Genomic DNA, 19315 nt, shown 5'->3' with positions numbered 1-19315 from the left:
TTGTGAAAAATCGACAAAAATTTTCATGTTTTAACATTTTAAATTGATTATGCAGTTTTATTGCCCTAATAAGAACTAGCATTGGAAAGGTTTCCGAATTGAAATTAATGCATTTTTGGCTTAGTTATGAGTTTTTTAAAATTTGATTTATTGACAAAAATGTCATATAAAATATAGACTCAAAGAATGGTATTATACGTTTGGTCTGAGGCTTGTAGAACTGCGGAGGACTCAGTTCCGAGTAAACTGAGTATGCAGTTTTATTGCCATAATAGGAACTAGCATAGGAAAGGTTTCCGAATTGAAATTGATGCATTTTTGGATTAATTATGATTTTTTTTAAATTTGATTTATTGACAAAATTGTCGTATAAAATATAGATAAATACCGACACAAAGAATAGTATTATACTTCTGGTCTGAATCTTGTAGAACTGCGGAGGACTCAGTTCCGAGTAAATTGAGTATGCAGTTTTATTGCCCTAATAAGAACTAGCATTGGAAAGGTTTCCGAATTGAAATTGATGCATTTTTGGCTTAGTTATGAGTTTTTTAAAATTTGATTTATTGACAAAAATGTCATATAAAATATAGACTCAAAGAATGGTATTATACGTCTGGTCTGAATCTTGTAGAACTGCGGAGGACTCAGTTCCGAGTAAATTGAGTATGCAGTTTTATTGCCATAATAGGAACTAGCATAGGAAAGGTTTCCGAATTGAAATTGATGCATTTTTGGCTTAGTTATGAGTTTTTTAAAATTTGATTTATTGACAAAAATGTCATCTAAAATATTGATAAATATCGACTTAAAGTTTAGTCAGAAGCTTATAAAACTGTGAAGGAGTCATTTCCGACCCCATAAATCATATATATTTTTGATCGGCATCAACAGCTGAATCGATATAACTATGTCAAATTTTAACAAATTTTTGAAAATATTTTAGATTTTTGCAAAAAGTGGGTTACATCATTAACATTGCCAAAAAACGACAAAAATGTTCATTTCTTAAAGTTTAAAAGTAATTATGTAGATTTATGAAGGTATAAAAAACTCACGTGGGACTGCTTGACGAATGAAAATTAAAACTATTTTGGCTAAGTTATGAGTTTTTCAAGCTTTGAATTGTCGAAAATATTGTCATGTAGAAAATTTGCCAATAGATGTTTATTTTGAGGTAAAGTTGACCAAATAAATGTATAAATAAGGCTAATTCAAAGTGCTGCTACTAACAATGTGATCTATTCCAAGAAGAGCCTTTCAGCCTAAGGCATCAATTTGTATGTCACCGGAGACCCATAAGAGTAAGGATTCCCAAGTACCTCTTTCTCAGAGGACTCCCCCGAAGGATTCCCCCATTAATAAGCTCGATTACACAGTCCTGGGCGGCTTCAATGCCAAAACAGGCTGTCCTTACTTCGTCTCACAAACTGTTTCGTCATCGTCTGCCGCCTTTTGCCAACTCATTTGATTTGCCTTCGCTTATTGATACATCCATACAATAAGGACGAGGACAAGGACTTGGGTGGTGCGTGTGTGCGAGTGCTTTTATGGCATACTTTCGGCAAGGCGGTCGTGTGTGAATATGTGAAAATTTGTTACACATTTTTCGCTTCGTCTTCGGGATTGAAAGTGTGATTGTTTAGTGGATTTATGGGCATATGAAATTAGGATTTAATGTGCATATGCTTTGTGTCTGAAGTGGATATATATGCCGCAGGCCTTGTGGGAGAGCCGGGTGCTTAACATAATGTTTATGATGTAACGAAAGAAATTGCAAATCGCCGTTTAGCGCCTGTACTTGGAGGGGCTTAGTGGTTGAGAAGAAAATCCCAGCCATAGAGACACTCGGCATTTGAACCTGAGATATTGTTTCCACAGAAATAAAATGTTTATATTTACTTTTCCAGATTCTATATGGAAAAATTTGATGAATTTATGGATTTATGTTAATGATCTACTTTGGACTTTGAAGAATATATTAACATTTATATTATGAAAGCATAAATCTATATGTTTTATATTGGAAATGTTAAAAACGGTCTTTTATTAGAAAGGAGTTCTTTTACTAGTAGTAACACTTGTTACCTAATAATTAAAGAACACTATTATAATATTTGTATTATCTAAATATACAACATTTTCTCTTTATTATGTTAAATATATATTTATATAATATAAATACAGCTTTCGGCAGATTAATTTACATTCCAAAGGTCCCCAATTTCAACTCTTCTTCCTTTCCTTGTTAATATTTAATTTAAGCAGTTGCATTTTATATATATATTTCTGTTTATGCACCTGTTCTGTTCACTTGGGACTACTTGGAGTACCCGAGGACTAGATGCAATTCGAATGCTCCTCACTCATGCATAGGCAAGCCCCCATTTGATATTATAAACCACTTTGACTTAGCCCAGTCGGCATTGCCTAATGGGCCACTTTCTCAAGCTCACTAGGCGCAATTTTGCCATCTCCTTACGCTGCTTTAAGCCAACTTTATTAAGTCGAGTCGACTTGACTGGCATTCCAACTTAATAAGCGCAACGGCAACATTCAGAGGCAGCAACAACAGGCAAATGGCGCTATTTAAATGCTAAACAACTCTATTAAGTTGCACGACACACTCAGAGATACGCACAAACACATACACACTGGCATGCAGGGAAGCTTGCCTCACTTTCTCCCATATCCAGTTTTCCCCCCATATACATTTTCCAGTATCCAGTATCCAGTATGTTGGATCCCATATCCATGCCAAGGGCAAGCTTAGCATTTGTCTGCAGAGGGAACTGAATCTCAGCACGTTTCAAATACAATTTACAATAAATAAAATTTAAAAGCGAGAAAAAAGACTGCGACAAGAGCTAAAGCAACTCGCATTCAGAGACACTCGGGGCCCTGGCAATGGGCGGGAAAAGTGGGCAAGGTTGGAGGGGGAAAACTGAGTTAATGGGGCCGTTTGGGGGCGAGGAAGCTGGCAGACAAGAAATGAGCACGTGACGACACTGGGGATAAGTAAAACGATATAAAAACGATGCGACTGCAAACTCAGGTGGACTCAGATGGCTGACAATTAAATACTCTTAATAGTCATAATTAAGAAATCAATGCAGCAGGTCTTTTTGATTAAATTCAAGTCTTGTTCAGTAGTTTATACACTTAATATCACAGAGAGGCATCCAGCCTTTGTTATTAATTTTAGTGTAGGTTGGATTTGCTTGCAAAAGAAATTGTTATAATTTCAAGAAACATAATAATTATGAAATCATACCGCAAATGAATAATTATTATTCCGGCTATTAGTTTGCATGTTTGCCATTAATTTAGCCATTTTAAATATTGAAATGTTGCAGAAATATGCCTGTAATTTTGATTCTCTTTAATTGATTAAAATTGATGAATTACTATTACCCAAACATGAAAATAATATTTCTCCAGGCCATTAATATAATTTTAAAATATATGTATATGTGCAGAGTAATAAATTCAGTCTTTCCCTTTACAATAATAATCGATAGCAAATATAATGCCACTTCGAATTCAGAACAAAGTAAAAGTCTTTATCAATGCACTTGTAACAAATGAGGCAACTAAAAGCCACACTTTATCCTTTTAGTTTACCTTCAAAGCTAATCGCCTGCTGCATGTACCCCATCGGAGGGGTTTAAAAACTTTCTGCAGATGCTCTCCGCTTCTCGTGTATACATAACATATATGGAAATTCAAGCTGTGGAAGGTTGAGGTGGAATAACAGCGACTTACCTTTCTCGGGTATCGCATTGACGACCGTATCCTCGCGTATGTCCTCAAGTAGCTCATCCTTATTTTGCATTTCCGCTGCGAGATTTCATTCCGAGTGCCGTCGAGCCGTGAAAAGTGTTGATCCAGTGCCAGCGTCGCCAGATGGATGGAGGATGCAGGATTCGAAGGAGAACCGAGAAAGTGAACATTTAGAGAGGCAGTTAATATTGGCTTGGTTATCCTTAGTGCAAATTCAATTTGTGGCATGGAGTGGGTGAGAAATATAAACAGATACCCCGACTCGTTCTCCTCCTTCCCCCATGAAATTGGCAAGCTCCCCAAAAACCCCAAAAACCGCACCCAACACGCCCAGAAAGTTGCTTGAGCATTTCGTTCGAGCATTTTTCCAATATTCTGGGGTCGCTTCCCCAACGCCTTGCCGTGTGGTTGAGAGCAGCTTGTAATTTTCGCAGCCACAAAATGAAGTTGCAATTTGACTTTTGTGCAGCAACCGGAATCGATTATTTGGGGTTCAGTGAAAGAGAGTGAGAGAGAAATGGTATGAATTCCCCCGGGTAACAGGTAAAATGCATTTCCAGGCACGCATCATAAAATATTTAGCAAATTCTGCCAAATGGGTAAATAGATTTACGTTTATGAGCTCGCGTTTAATGTGTGTATGGAAGCCAGAACCGCGTGGCAGCCGTAGGGGAAAATGTGGCCAATGTAAATATAGCCGGTAAATCGAAAGCGAATAACTTAATTAACAGAGAATTTCGTTTGCAATTTATATGACAATTTTGTACAAATAATATGCAATTCCCACACACTACACTATAGGAACATGCTTAAATTGAATAAAGAGCTTTGGGTTTTGCAGCAGTAAGGGTTCTTACTTGATACTATTTCGTATTTCCCTCAACCGCTTCACTATTTTCTTATCGATTTTCATTTCCATTTGGCCCGGCACCTTGGCACACTCAGCCGTACTTATGGTACTCCGCCAGCCGCATAAAATAATGTCATCTATAACCGGGGAGACCTTGAACGCGTGTCTCCGTGCGTGCAGACAGACGAGTCAATAAAGCAAATGGATTCTCATTTGGCGAGGAGGAAAGTCGAGCAATAGGGGGCTGCGAATTTTCAATTAATTTTGGTGTAGCGACTGCTTCAAGTCGAAGTCTGAGCCGTTTGCATTTTAATAAACGTCGGACCGGTCCGGGCACATGCTAACCAAGGCAAGGATATACTTTCCTACGACCGACTTTCCCCACAACTGTCGCAGATGGTTGGCAATGCAAATACATTTTGTGGTTGCCGCAAACGCACAAAAGTATGCAATAAATTCGATTTCTCCTATGTAGATTGGGAGAATTGTTTGGAGGAGGACGAGGAGTAGGATGGGACGGAGGGAGCCAGCAAACATCAACTGCTGGCGAACAAGTTTCTTGGTCTGGCTGCTGTTTGTAATATTTTGTGTTGCATACTTGCAGGCGCCTGTCACTTCCCATTTCCCCCATATTCCCAATCCTTGCGGCTTCTGGCCCATGTGCAGACATGGAAAACGCATCCAGCGGGCCAACAAATGTTGCCAGGACTGCTACGTGCCACAGCTCGAGACGCCGCGCACACACACTTACATAAAAACCGTAGCAAGGCAAAGAGTTGTGAAAGTTGCCCCCAAAAAAGTTTTGCCTTTTTGGCCCGTCGCTGTTGCTCTTTTTGTGCTTAGCATGACGTGATTTGCAGGCAATACGACGTGACCGTGAAAGATTCGCAGCGAGACTTAATGAAGGATGGAGCAGAGGAGGTCGACCCGGGATGCCGGGGGATTGTGATGAACATTTCGAGATTGCCAGCAACTCTGTGGCAATTGAGTTGCACGAGACTGGGGCAGCACCAGCAGCAGGAGACCCAGATGGATCCCGATAAGGATTCACGACTCGAAGCCGACAGCGTTTCTGCCACTTTTAGTTACACCATCAAAGCCCAGCAAAGAAAGGCTTCTAGTTAATTGTTTCCAGATATTTACCTCATCTACGTGGGTGAAAATGTTTTATATATCCTATATTTGCTTTAATTATTATCTCATCTGTTGCAATATTTTACTTTGGTAAAACGATTTAAGTAAAATTTGTTTCTAATTTTGAATTGTAATTACATACAAAAGAGAGTTAATTTAGGCATGTTAATATTAACTATATATTTCATTTCATTTAATTATTTAAGCTTAACTCATTAGGTTCCCATTTCTTCTCTTCTATTTTTGTACACCTTATTATTTATGTAGTTACTTTAAAAAATATATGGTAAAGCTCATTTCGTTTATCACTCCTGTAAATACAATTTTATAACGTAAAAATCGTACTTAACTCTCTGTCATATCAACGAGAATATATCCAATAAATATTTTAATAAAGATAAATAAAAATGAAAGCAAATGTCACTTTACTTTGCTATTAAGCCATGAATAATATTTATAAATCTTTAAAATTAACCCATAATACGTTGCAAAAGGCACTTCAATAAACTTTAGGTATATGAATAATTAAAGCTTTAGTATATTTTCCTAAATTAAATATTAAAGCGACCCCCATTTTGTGTCCACTTAGCTGCACACCTAGAGGGCAGCTCCCATTTTTCCTGCCGCCTAACCTCAAAACTTCATTAGCCAAAAAGCACGCGCCGCCAAATTGAAACGACAGAAACAACAAACGCTCGGAAATCTTTAAGCAAAAAGAAAATAAAAGGAACTGGCAGGGAAAGGCCGGGGTAGAGTACGTTGAGCGCTATAAATTGCACGGCGGCGGAGAATAAATGTAAAGTAAATGGCGCTAATTCAAAGTAGATTTATTTATTATGCCATTTTTCCTGCGGCACAGCGCCAAGAAATATGCCTTAAATTTCCCATCCGAACATTGTCGCTGGCAGACAATGAGACAGCTACAAGCTACAAGGAGCAGGCAGCGGAACCGGAAGGGGACCACGCAGTTACAGGAAGCAGGCGCAGTACCAAGTGGCAGCACGAGGATATGGAGATGGAGGAGCAGCCCAAACACGGCGAAGGCGTAGCCAAAACAAAGCGGCAAAAACAAGGGCAAACAAATGAAAATATATTTGGCTAGAGCGCCGAAAATTATGGAACAAAAACGCGGGCCAAGCTCAAACATCCTCACGCACAGCCGCAGGACTCTATCTCTCTGCCGAAGGCTTACGAAATTTCAATACCCATAGGCGCTGGGAAGAGGAGCACCTGCTGCCACAGACAGACACTGGGCTGTTGATTTTCTTAACGCATCTAAGCCAAGAGGCCTGGCCGCCGGCCCAGATGATTTATTGGCCTGCCAGACGACCGGCGGGAAGCAGAGAGTAAGAGAATCGCCGGATTATCATTTGGGGAGGTGTCAACAACTGCCCCAAAATTTGCGCAAATTTGTCTATGATTCCTAAGTGTTAGTAAGTGTTTGCTTTGGCCCGGCTAATGATTCCAATTAGGCGAATTTACACAGGCCTCTAGGGTTGTATCATGGGCGGAAAAATCCTTAATTTAATTTATCAACTGAACAATTGATTTAAATTGAAAATTCGCATGTGTGAATTTCTTTTTTTGCTTGACTTCTTTATATAAATATTTCTCGTTTTCGTTTGTCATTTAAAAATATCTAAACGATTTTGAGATATCAATCTTGTTGCCATCTCTAACTTATCTTTGACTAAGACTCAGATGTGCCTTATCTGTAAGCAACACCTTCAAGGACCGGCCATCAATCTCTCGCTGGCCAAGTTTCTAAGCCAACTTTGGCGGCGCATCACATCGCTTTAAAGTGATGATAAAACTTGGCGAAGCTGCGAACGTGATATGGCTTCCATTCCCGACAGCGGAAAAGCAGATCTCTTACTTTGTTGCAACTTTCATGCATTTCCTCTGGCCTCAATGGAAAGATGAACACCAACACCAAAAAGATGAAAGCAAGACCTCGAATTGGCACACTGTGGAAAATGGACCAAGTAGTTTTTGCTGGATAAATGAATAATATTGGAAAATAGATAAAGGATTCTGTAATATCTGATTTAGAAGAAATATAAATATTATGTTTCGATTTCCTGGAAAATTCAGGCATTCTAGATGTTGTCTGTGTTTCCAAGGATTTGCAATTTAAATGAATATATTTAAGAGATTCCAAACCCTATACCCTTTGCTCACTTTGTAGTATTTTGTTTACAAAATTTAAACAGACTTGTCATATGTTTTGATTTGTTTCCTAGCATAAATTAAAGTCTTAATGAAATCTCTGTCCTTCTGCATTTGAAAATTTTCGCGCAGGTGTTGCTCTTTGTTCTTCTGCCTCTATTTGCGTATTCATTTCGGGCCACGGAAACTTTTGGCTAATTGAGTTGTGCGGCATATTTGATATCCGGCAAGACAGGCTGGTTTGCCGGTGAATTCCCGCGGGAGTTGGCCCAGTCCCCAGTCCTGTCCTGTTCCAGGATCAACATTCGGCAAATTAAATTTGACTGGGCGCTCGCAGGAGATCAGGTGGGTGGCACCTGGATGCCTACCTATACTACAAAGGCAACTTCAAACGCGGCCAGGAGCGTAACATGAAAAATGAAGCTTAAACAAGCACTCGCCAGGAGGCAACAGCGGAAAAGCGCAACAGCAAATGGCTCGCCCGGCAAAGGAAAACAAGAGTGGGCCCCAAATAAAATACAAATTACAAAAACTAAGGAAAATAAACAGCGGCACAACACACCTACCAACCCACCCACCCACACAGCCTCAAAGGCCAGCAGCCCCCGTGATTGTTGTGCTCCCCCCGGCTGCACCACCGCCTCTGCACACCTACAACTTTGCTGCCAGCAAGCCACGCTCGGCGTAAAATGTCCTGCATACTTTTAGATGCAGCGCGAAAGCGTGTGAAAAAAGCTAACACACAAACACACACACCGGCAACAAAAAATAAAAATGAAAACCAAAACAACAACAAAAAAAAACATACAACAAGGAAATGGCTGCGAATAAAAGGGAATTGACAAAGAAGGGCGACGAATATTTTTTTTTTGTTGCCGTCCGTCCACAGGGAAATTGTTGAAAAATTGTCAAACAATTGCCGGCACATCAGCAGCAACGGCAGCTACAAAAAAAGCCAACGGATATACGAAGGGAAAACGTGGAAATGCAGCGAACCACTAGAAAAACTATTGCACCAAGCCATACAGGGAAATTAAATTTGACAAAAGCGGAATCAAAACTGACTGTAGTCCCTTGACTAACCCAGATATTGCAGGCAAATGGGTGTACATTTAATCGGAATGGATATACTTTCTCAATGGATTTGCTAATTGGAATGATAACTATTATCTATCTATAATCTATAAGGTATTTTAGCTTAAACTGCATCTTCTGCATCTTCTTTTATTTACACAGGAAAAGTTACTATTCAAGCATAGTGAATCAAAAACAAAAGCAATTAAAGTCAGCAACAATGTGTTAAAAGTAAAAGTCCTTTTGAATACTGACTGCTGTATCCCCCAAAATCCTTATAAATCCGCCCCAAAAAGAGTCCTTTTCCCCAATTATAAAGCTGCAGTTGCAAACCAAAAATTCACATGCAAATCCCCATCAGAATGAGAAAACATTTCACTTGAAAAACCCTTTTCGGAAAAATTCATGGGTCACAACGGAATAGTTGGTCATCGTGTCAAGTCATAAACCCAGGAACTGACGACCCAAAGTGCCATCAATCACAATGTCAATCACTTTTTGTCATAAGTAGATACCCACATAGCCGGGCAGGACACACATGCGGGGAGAATATACATATATATTTTCCAGGGGAACCCAACATTGTGTGTGCAATGTCAACGTTTGTCCACTTGTTGAGCCGCCGGAGCAGAAGGAGTCGCAAGAAGAGGCGGGCTGTGCCACAGAAGGCAGCTTGTTGCCCACAAGTCATAGACAAAGAAAACTTAAGTGGTCACTTGTGTGTGTGTTTGGGAGTGTGTTTTGGTGTGTGTGTGTGTGTGCGTGGGAGGCACAGGAAGAGACAGAGAGGAGAGGCAGGCATGTGTCAGGGCAAGAGTAAGCCACAATACGCATACGCCATGTGCGCCCCTTAATTATGCTGTGGGCTCTATGCGGACAATGACAACTTAAACAGCCACTAAAGCTAACCAAGCACGTGCTGCCAGCCTGCCGCTTCCCCGGTTCAACCCTTCGCCCCCTCGCCCCTTTGCCCTTCGCCATGTGTGTGCCCAATGAGCCAAGCTGTTTTTTGGACCCGGTCAGACTGCCAGTCACATAATTCACTTGAAATGACATCCAGATAGCCCCGGCGAGGGTGCAGAGTTTAAGCCACTCAAAACTTTTTTGTTAGCACTTGGCAAAGGCGCCAAACTCGACCTTGTGACCAAGCACACAAGCAGCCAAAGTAAATAGAGCGTGTTAAAGCCCAGTTCGATTACACTGACCGATCCGAGGAAACTAGAGGAAAAAGCGAAGATGATAAATCTGTTTGCCAGTGCCTGGAAAAGTCACTTAACCCTTGGGGAGACACACAAAAAAATATCTGCTGAAATTGTAGATTAAAGCCAGGTTCAAAGACCAAAGAGTATTGGTAAAAGGAACAAAGGCTTTAAACTCTTCTCTCTTTCCAAAATGTATGATACTTAAAATATTCAACTCACCCAAATGATGTGCAATGTGATCGCGCTCCTCGGACTCGCCAATTATAAAGTCCTGGTGCTGGTCGAGGTGATGCATCTGCTCCAGGTGGTGCAGGTCACCCTCATCGTCGCTCTCCTGGGCGGCACACATGGAGATCGAGAGCGAGCGGGAGAGACAGAGGAGCGAGGCGACGGCGGCGGCGGCAACAATTAGCCGCGAGGATATTTCCGGCATTCGGCGCTTCCGCTGCATCTGGCCAGCGCCGCGGCTCGTCGCTGCTTCCGCTGCTGCCAGCGGAAATATTTTAATTTTAATTTTCATTTTTTTATTTGCTAACGCCGGTCTACGCCGGTTTTTGACTGGACTGGTCTATGCCTGTTTTGTGCTGTCCGTTTTTGTAATTGTTTACACTCCGACTGGCTCACTTGGAGTCCTTTGACTTCACTTTCGATTCGCAGTAACGCTCAAAACTCAAATATTTATGCGTTTCAATTTGCTCGGCTCTTTGCCGGGAAATTGAAGAAGTTTTCCATGGCATCACTGGAGGCGCTGGGCCCGAATTCGACTCTACTGTGGATGTGGACCACTGTAAAAAGGAAAAGAATATTCAGTATATGTTAAATATAAATATTTAAATATATATATATATATATATATATCAGAAGTAAATGGCATGCTTTTAATTTTTTAACGCATTTATTATTGCCGGTTCCTGCCTGCAGAGCCCAACCCTCCAACCCCCATGCACTGCAGCAAGTTTTCATCATTGCATTATTAAATATCATTCCATTATTTATGCACATACAGCCCCTTGAACTCCCTTGTTGCCACAATCTATGCGTTGATGCATTATGCACGATTGCATATTAAGCAGGATGCAAAAAACTGTTAACAGTTTGCAAATTGTGCTGAAAAACGTACATAAACCTTAACGATCGCGATATATACATACATATAATTTAAATAAGAGTAAAGTTTTAAAGGGAATAATTTGGAATTTAATAAGTGGAAGCATAAATATAAACACTTGATACTTAATATTTAAAAAGAAATATTCTATTTAACCAAACTGCACTCTCGACCCAGGGTCACAGGAATTTAAGAGCCACTTGAAGCAGGCAAGCGCTCCTTTAGATCCAATTGAGGCGGGCCAACGAGGCGTATGGGTAACTTGACATGCTTCATTTGCCCCATAAGCAGCATGCAACATTTTGTGTAGCCACAAGTCGCTTTCAGTTACACATTTTGCTCTCCACTCCATATATTTACTACTCTAGTATATGCATCATTTTATACATTCTGTATGCGCAGACTGGAGCTTTCCTTAATTGTTGCGAGCGAGCAAATTAGAAAACTCAAGGAAAAGCAGTGGGTGGGTGGAGGCATCGAGGAGGGAAACCAGGACTCGGTCAGGCCAACGGGGAATCCGAGAAAACTTGAAAACAAAAGTCAAGCGCAACGCAACGGAAAGCGGCAGAAAGGCATTTAAACTTTTGGACAAGTTTAATTTCCCGTCGAGTGTGGCTTATAGTGAGTGCCCGAGATAGCCAGAGACAGATACCGAGTTCCTGGGGAGGGCACTTACACTCGGGTCGCTTATGAAATTGAAAGCACTTTCCATCTTTGAAGGAATTGAGTGCTGGCAATCAACTAATTGCGGTCAGATCCTGGGCAATGATTTCGACGAAAGTGCCGCCCCACCACCTTTCACCTTCCACCTTCCGAAAAAAGGGTCGCCCATTTCTGTTATTAATATTGCCACGAGTTTTATCTGTGCATTATTGCCGCCGTGGATCATCGCGGTTTGCTGTCTGTCCGCTTGCCCGTTTTATTATCAGTTGACCAGGTGGAAATTAATGGAGAATAATCCCAGACTGACTTCTGTTATTGTTATTCTTTTGTCGGTCGGCTTTGTCACCTCTGTGTGGCCTCTGGCCATTTGTGGCATTTTTTTTTCCTTCGGTGGGATTCCGTCCTGGCAGAATCATAAAGATAGCAGACACAAAACCGAGCAAGGGGAACGGCCCGCATAAACGCGATAACCGGCGCTGTGCTGAAAACTTGAATGAAATGTGACAAATGGTTTTGTATTTAATAAATTGGCTTAACCGGCTGGCGTGTAGCGGAACCACCGAGAACGGGTCAAAGGTGGCGGGATGACAGGTGGTGTGGCCACCAGCGGGTTGACCTGACATTTATGGGCGTAATTGACTAAAAAGCAGAACGAGTGGAAGGCGTGGCAAACACACAGACAGTCTGTTCGCAGAATTCATGTTGGTAACACAGTATATATGATTGAATTTTGTGGCATATTTCATTGAGGGGAATGCGTTTTCCTTCGATTTTTTGTCGTTTAAGTTGATTAGACTCCGGCAGGAATGTCTTTAACAGAATCCTTTTCTTGGGCTTAAATATATATTTTTATTAACAATAGAACTAATTAAAAGGCAGACGACTATAATAAATGCTTTCACCCAGACAATTAAAAAGATACTGCATATTGCACTCGTTTCTCGACCAAATTTTGAGTAATATCTCCCCCAAGACCGAAGACCAGTCCCAAGTGAATGCAGTCAAGGAGAGATTTGGCATCGCATTACGTCCCATTGTTCCCATCCATCGGTGGGATATCTTTGATTAACAGCTTAGAGACCCGGAGACCCATCTGCCGCTCCCAGGGCAAATCAGTCCGGCCAAGTCAAACAACGTCATAATGATAAATAGCCAGAGAAGTGCGGAGAAAATGGAGAAGGACATGAAAAGCCCATGCCGATGACTAGCAACTGGCTAACTTGGCAATCTTTCGGGCGAAACCCATGCCCAGAGCCGGTTGACACCTTCCCGGCTGCGTCATTAACATTTCTATTGGATGGAGTGGGTCTGGTTTGGTTGGGAGGTGTCTTGGCTCTGGCTCTGGCTCTGTTTTTATTTCGTTTATTGTGTTTTGCCTGCTTGGGCATTGTCTTGGCCGGGCTTCCGTGCCGTTTCCTGTCGCTACGTTTTTGGCCCGTTTTTGGCTCCGTCGGTTTATCGCCAGCTGTCAATCGTTAAATGACAAACAACGAAATGCGGCCAGCGATTTGCAGCCAGCTAAATGGCGTCTATGATTTCCAACTGTCAATGACAGTTGCTAATCCCCGGCATTCCTGCATTCTCCGGCTTTTTGCTCTGGCATGTCTCGGAAATGAAATAACAAATGATATCTCCCTCGGGGCCCAGTATTATTTTACCTATATAAGTATGTATATACTACATTGCCTTATCCCCCCGTTCTGTCTGCTTTCATATTTCTCACGCGATTTCGCTGTATACCAGACACTAGACGGGGATGTTGGGTTCATGCAAAGGTATGAGAAGCGAGGCAAAAACTATATAAATATCCATGTTCTATGTATTTTTAGAAAGGTAACTCATAGTCGAGCTATTCTAATATGACATTCCTCCTCGGGTTCTGTGTACTTTACTCTTATCCGCATTCCTTGCCGCCTTCATTCGTTATTCTTTCTGTGCAAGCGTTTTGCTACTTTCGCGTGTCAGAAACTGCAGCAGAATGCCAAATAAAGGGCTTGTTTATGTCACCTGAACTGTCTGGCATCCTGGGAACTCCTTGGAGCTGGCTAGCTGTCGCTGATAATATGCAGGAAGGGGCATTAAATTGAACGAGTTGTTCCTCTATCTCCCGGAGCATTTATTTTTTCGGCAATCTAAATAAGCTTGGCGTTATGCAGTTGATTTAAATTATTTATCCCTTTGCCACTTTTATTATTAAGGGCCTTAAGAAAGGAAGAATTTATTGATTCAATAAATATATACTTAGCAAGGGTATTATAAGTACTGTCAGAAGCATGAAACTCGGTGAAGTAGTTATTTCCGATCCTATAAATCATATATATTCGTGATCAGAATCAACAACTGAATCGATTTAGCCATCTCAGACAAAAATTTAATTATTTCAAAAAATTGAAATTTTTATAAGGTTAAAATTTTCAAAAATTGATAAATTGTTGATATTTTTAAAATTGTAAATTGAGTATGCAGATTTATTAACCTTATGAAAACTAACACAGAACAGTTTTCCGAATTAAAATTAATGCTTTTTTGGCTTAGTTATAATCAATTACTATTTACACCAGTGCGTATACGTAATATTTTTTTGCTATAAATGTTATACTTCAAAATTAATAAAAAGTCGTTGTAAAGGGAATTTTAACGTCTAAGAAAGCCAACCAGCAGTCAAAAGGCGATTGAGTGCTTCCCATCTAAATTTAGAACAAAAGTATGCAGTATGCCATAGTCACAAAAATTACGTATACGCACTGGTGTATTCAAAAAATCTCAATTTTGTACATTTTCAGTATGCAGATTTGTTAACCTATCAAAAATTCACATGGGGCAGCTTTCCGAATTAAAATTATTGGTTTTAAGCTATGAGTTTTTTTAACTTTGAAAATTATCATACAAAAATCTCCATAAGTATCGATTCAAAGACTTTGAATATGTAAACCCAAAAAGTCAATCCTCCCATGTCCACATGCAATTTCTCATTCCATCCATTCTTAAATATTAAAAAAAATTATATTTCTCCGAGATGAATTAAGAACATGCTTTTAACCCAGTGTCAAACATGCCATGGCCATTCTTCCACTTGTTTTTGGAATTAATTTTTGGTACCATGTCTAAACAGTCCTGCATTTGTCTCCATTCTCTGGCAAATCTAATTAATTTGTGCCCCGGCCACAATGTGCATTTACAGCTTTTGCCATAACTCATCTGTCCAGTGCTGCTGTGCATCGCTCGGAATAAAAATCAAATCACAGCCCCGTCCATCTCGGCTGTCAGTTGCCAGGGGCTGCTCCTCGGTTTTCTCCGCCTTGTCTCTCCTCGGTCGGGGGGTTGCTTTTTCTTTTAATATAACAAGCCATGCGAAATGCGTATATAAAAAGATGGGAAAATGTTTGCTCCAACGCCCGCTCACACTAACTAGCCAGCAGCAGGACCAGCAGCAGCAGTTGCATTTCCCTCACAGTGTGTATTTTTTTCGCCTTGCATTTGATTAACCTACAAAAAGGCATTCGGGCATGGGCAGCAGCTTGGGCTGGGGGCGTGGCCGATTGTTGCGGCGTTACTCCGCCTTTCTTAGTACCAAACTTTAATAAAAAGCGGGCAGTGGTCGAGGGGGGGTGGGATGTGAGGAGGAGCTGCTGCAGCGCGGATGAAAATGCATAAATGCATAAAAAATTGGCCAGCTTACAAGCAGCTTTACATATGCAATGCGGGCTTGCCATAAGTGTGTGTATGTTTGCCTGTGTGTGTGTCAACATTGTTGCAAGCAGCCATTTTTCCGACACGTGTTTGCTTTCCCCCAACTTCCGTTTCCTGGCCATTGATGTGACTCTCGGTGGGTCGAAGAGAACTCCAGCAGAATTGCAGATTTCAGATCGGGTCTTTAAAGAGCCTTTTGAAAATGCAATTAATATTTGCAAAATCTACAAGCTGCCGCCACGCCCTCTCACCCTTTGGAAGCTCCAAACTTAGGTAAAACTAACCAAATCACCGGTACAGGACTTGTATTTTATGTCTATACCCTTTTTGGAGGGTATGTTTATGATGGACTAAAACTTGTGAGTCCTTAAAACATATGGGAAATTATAGCAAAATTTGGGCTTCCAGGAATAATCCAAAAATTCAAATGGTTTTCAACAAAAATTATTAAGAGTTCAAATATTTTAGAGCTGATTAAAATACATATATAAAAGTGATTGAAATTAATATCTCATATTTAAACACAACTTAACGAATTTTAACCCATTTTAGAACATAGAATAAATGTAAATAACTTGAAAAATTAAGCGATAGAGTGCTCTTAATTGTGACTGCAGTTTAGTAAATATTTCAAGACTTTAAGCTTTTCAACTGCATACTATTCATATATCCTTAATATATTCTTCATATTTCCATAACTCCATTGCAAGGGTATTACATGCTTCGGTAACCGAATCAAGAGTTTTTCCTCTTATTGTGAGATAGAAATGCAAAACTCTGTTGAAATATTTTCACCACGTCGAAGAGTATGCAGATAAATGTACGCTACCAGCTGACAGCATACATATGCAGGAGATTGTAGCCCCGTGTGTGTGTGTGTGAGCTTGCTCGTTTGTGTTTGTATGGGTTGGCCATGCATTTCCGGTTTTAATGATTATAACACAATCAAGTGCATATTGCCTAATTAGCGATACCCAGCAGCAAGCAACGTCCAAGCCGCATAAAGTGCATAAAATATTTCCCGCACACTCACACTGCGGCCGCTGCACCGCGGTGCACCGTATGTGTGTGTGTGTGATGGCTACCGTGTGTGTGTGTGTGTGTGAAAGCCCGCGCATATTTTATGTCGCTTATTGGAAGGCATGTCACTACACTGGAAATAAATTTACATACTTGATTGTAATATGCTGAGAGCAACCTAGCTTCTCGAAACTAAAACCTATTTATTATATGTTTGTTAAATTATTTTAATTATTAACAATGCTCGATCGAAATTGAATTAATTAATATCTATAGATATAGATATTTATTTATGATATATTTCCTTGTATATATTTTTTCAGTGTAATTCCTCTATCGTATATTTCCCATACGTTATGGTTAAAAATTTCGTTGTTCATACGAAATTCGTTTGGTGTGTGCATGTGCGAAAATATTGCGTGTAATTGTGTGGTCGGCTACCCGTTTTATTTGATAGTTTTCCACCAAAGCCCCCCACCTATTCATTAGGACTGGCCAACAACGCTTTAGCTATTGGTAGTAACAACGAAGCCAAATTTTATTTCATTCTCCCCGCTTGTCTGACACTTGATGTGGGTACGAATAATTCAGTTATACGCGGCTCTGATCAGTTTTCCACCCAGAAAGCCATAAAAAAAAAGCAACAAACTGAATATTGCCAGAAAGTGTGCTGGTGGAATACAAAAAAAAAAAAAACCAAAGCTGGATCGTTAGTAAATAATTGCAGTGAATCCGTACAGGGAAACTCTAACAAACTGAAAATAGAGCAAGGCGAGTTTATGAAATAAATTCATTTAGAACCTAACTGTTAAATAAATGTTTTTATAAATGATTACTTTCCTTGAGATAAAATACTAAATATATGTGAAATCGAGAGAATAAAACTGGCTTTAAGGGATTAATCCACAGTTTTTAAGGCTGTGATTGTATTAATTTGTTGACCCAGACTTCTGTCCCAAATAGAGAGAATTTTAAAGTAAGATAAAACCTCTTAAACGCTTCTTAAATGTTACATTAATATTTTAAAATGTATTCAAATTATTAACTTGTAAAGCTTGTGCAAAGTTCTGACAATATTATGATTCGTTTCGCTTTAGTTTGTAAGGCTTTTTCTTGGTCAGGATTACTTTTAGGATAGAATGTAGATAGGCAAAAAGGGTTTATCATAATTTAAACTAGACTGAGAGAAGAACTTGCAATAGAAAAGTATTTTCTAGAGTTCGACACTCGGGTTACCATTAATAAATCCTTAGTAAGAAATCAAATTACACCGCTGTTAGTAAAATATGCAATTCAGTTTTCTTGTTACTTCCAAGTTATAAAAGTTATAGATATTAATTTAATTGATCTCAAAACAGATAGTCAAAATCTCTATATACTCTATTTGTAATCATTTTGCTAGTGATAGCTTTAATCTCGTTAATATGGTTTTGTGCTGTTTTTAATTGCTTTAATAATAACGATAATTATCGTTGTTAGCACAAAGGAAATGTTATGTTAAATTTCCCTTTGTTGTCAAGAACTTGTGAAAGTAATTTGGCTTTTTTTTGCACCGTATTTCCATAATTCCATTTTATTCTGCGTGGCTCTAATCCTGGTCGTTTTATCTGCTCGGTTCGGTTTGCTATGTTGTTGTTATTTTTCATGTTGCGGCTGCTCTCTGCAGGCCACTTTTAATTGCAATAATTAAATGTCAAATTGAATCCTAAATTCCGTGGTTTAATTAATTCAATTGGCGTGACGTTCAAAGTGAAATTCCGAATAAAACACCGCAGCTGCAGCTCTTCCATAAATGCCAATGCCAGGCTCCACAAATATGCTGTGATTGTCCTATCCGTTCGTCAGTAGGTCCTTTTCCTACCCACATATATATCTATATATATATATAGAGATATTTATTTTTTTGGCCATTTAATGAGCCGCGCTTGACTGCAATCTACCAAAGGGGGAGAAAGGAGTAAATGGAATGCAAGGACCCAGTGGCTTCCAGGCTCTAGGCAGTAAGTTCCCAGTAAGGAGCCAGGACCGGCGCAATTTGCGTTAAGCGTGCTGTGAAAAATGAAGTACCAAATTGAAGTTGGCATCCAGCGTCTCCAGTTGTGTCTTGCACTTATTTATTTATTTAGTTTTCTGCTGTTTTCCCCTGCTTACGTACGCTGCTGGGCACTATGTCTCGGCATCTCGGGGACACTGTCTTTGGGGGAAAGTGGAAACTTGGGTGCTTGGGAACTTCACTCTCGTCTCGAGGGCGAATCGCGAACGCGTCAACTGTCGGCACTAACGGGTTAAGAGCTGCAGGCTGGCGCGTCCATCAGCGTTGCGCACTAAAACCATACTAAACTAATTTGCTTAGCAGCACGCACTGATTACACAAAGTCCTCGCCGCCTTGCCTTTCGGCAGCCGAGGGCCGAGTGCCCTTCGGCTTGGAGTTCGTGGAGTTCGGCAAGGATTCGCCGAACAGCCGAACGCGCACGAAGCCCGAAGGCAAAGAGAGAGCGAGAGCTGGGTCCTGAAAGAGCGCAACAGGAGTCTGGCTCTGTTAACCAAGTTAACAGTGCCTGGCTGCGAGTTAAGAAATCAGAGGGTTAGGTAAACAAGTCAAACTAATAGCTTCGTATCGG

At 40.3% G+C, this 19315-nt stretch overlaps 1 protein-coding gene across 2 annotated transcripts in view; it reads right to left on the bottom strand.

The window, feature by feature from the left end:
- The window catches only part of DIP-theta (Dpr-interacting protein theta), a 61108-nt gene extending 42051 nt beyond the window's left edge, over positions 1–19057 (bottom strand). For both annotated transcript variants that reach the window (XM_086837231.1, XM_086837233.1), the window contains exons 1-3: positions 18761–19057; positions 10432–10997; positions 3766–3840 (exon numbers count right to left, since the gene is read on the bottom strand). In XM_086837231.1, the coding sequence (XP_086693357.1) occupies positions 3766–3840; positions 10432–10732 (376 nt within the window). In that variant the 5' untranslated portion in view covers positions 10733–10997; positions 18761–19057. The remainder of the gene's footprint in view (positions 1–3765; positions 3841–10431; positions 10998–18760) is intronic.
- Between the last annotated feature and the right edge of the window lie 258 nt (positions 19058–19315).

The sequence above is a fragment of the Drosophila serrata genome, unplaced genomic scaffold, assembly GCF_035046125.1.
Source record: "Drosophila serrata isolate PLE 108 unplaced genomic scaffold, ASM3504612v1 contig_302, whole genome shotgun sequence".
Lineage (NCBI taxonomy): Eukaryota > Metazoa > Arthropoda > Insecta > Diptera > Drosophilidae > Drosophila > Drosophila serrata.
Note: the sequence above shows the minus strand (reverse complement) of the source record. Positions and strands in the feature narration are given on the sequence as shown.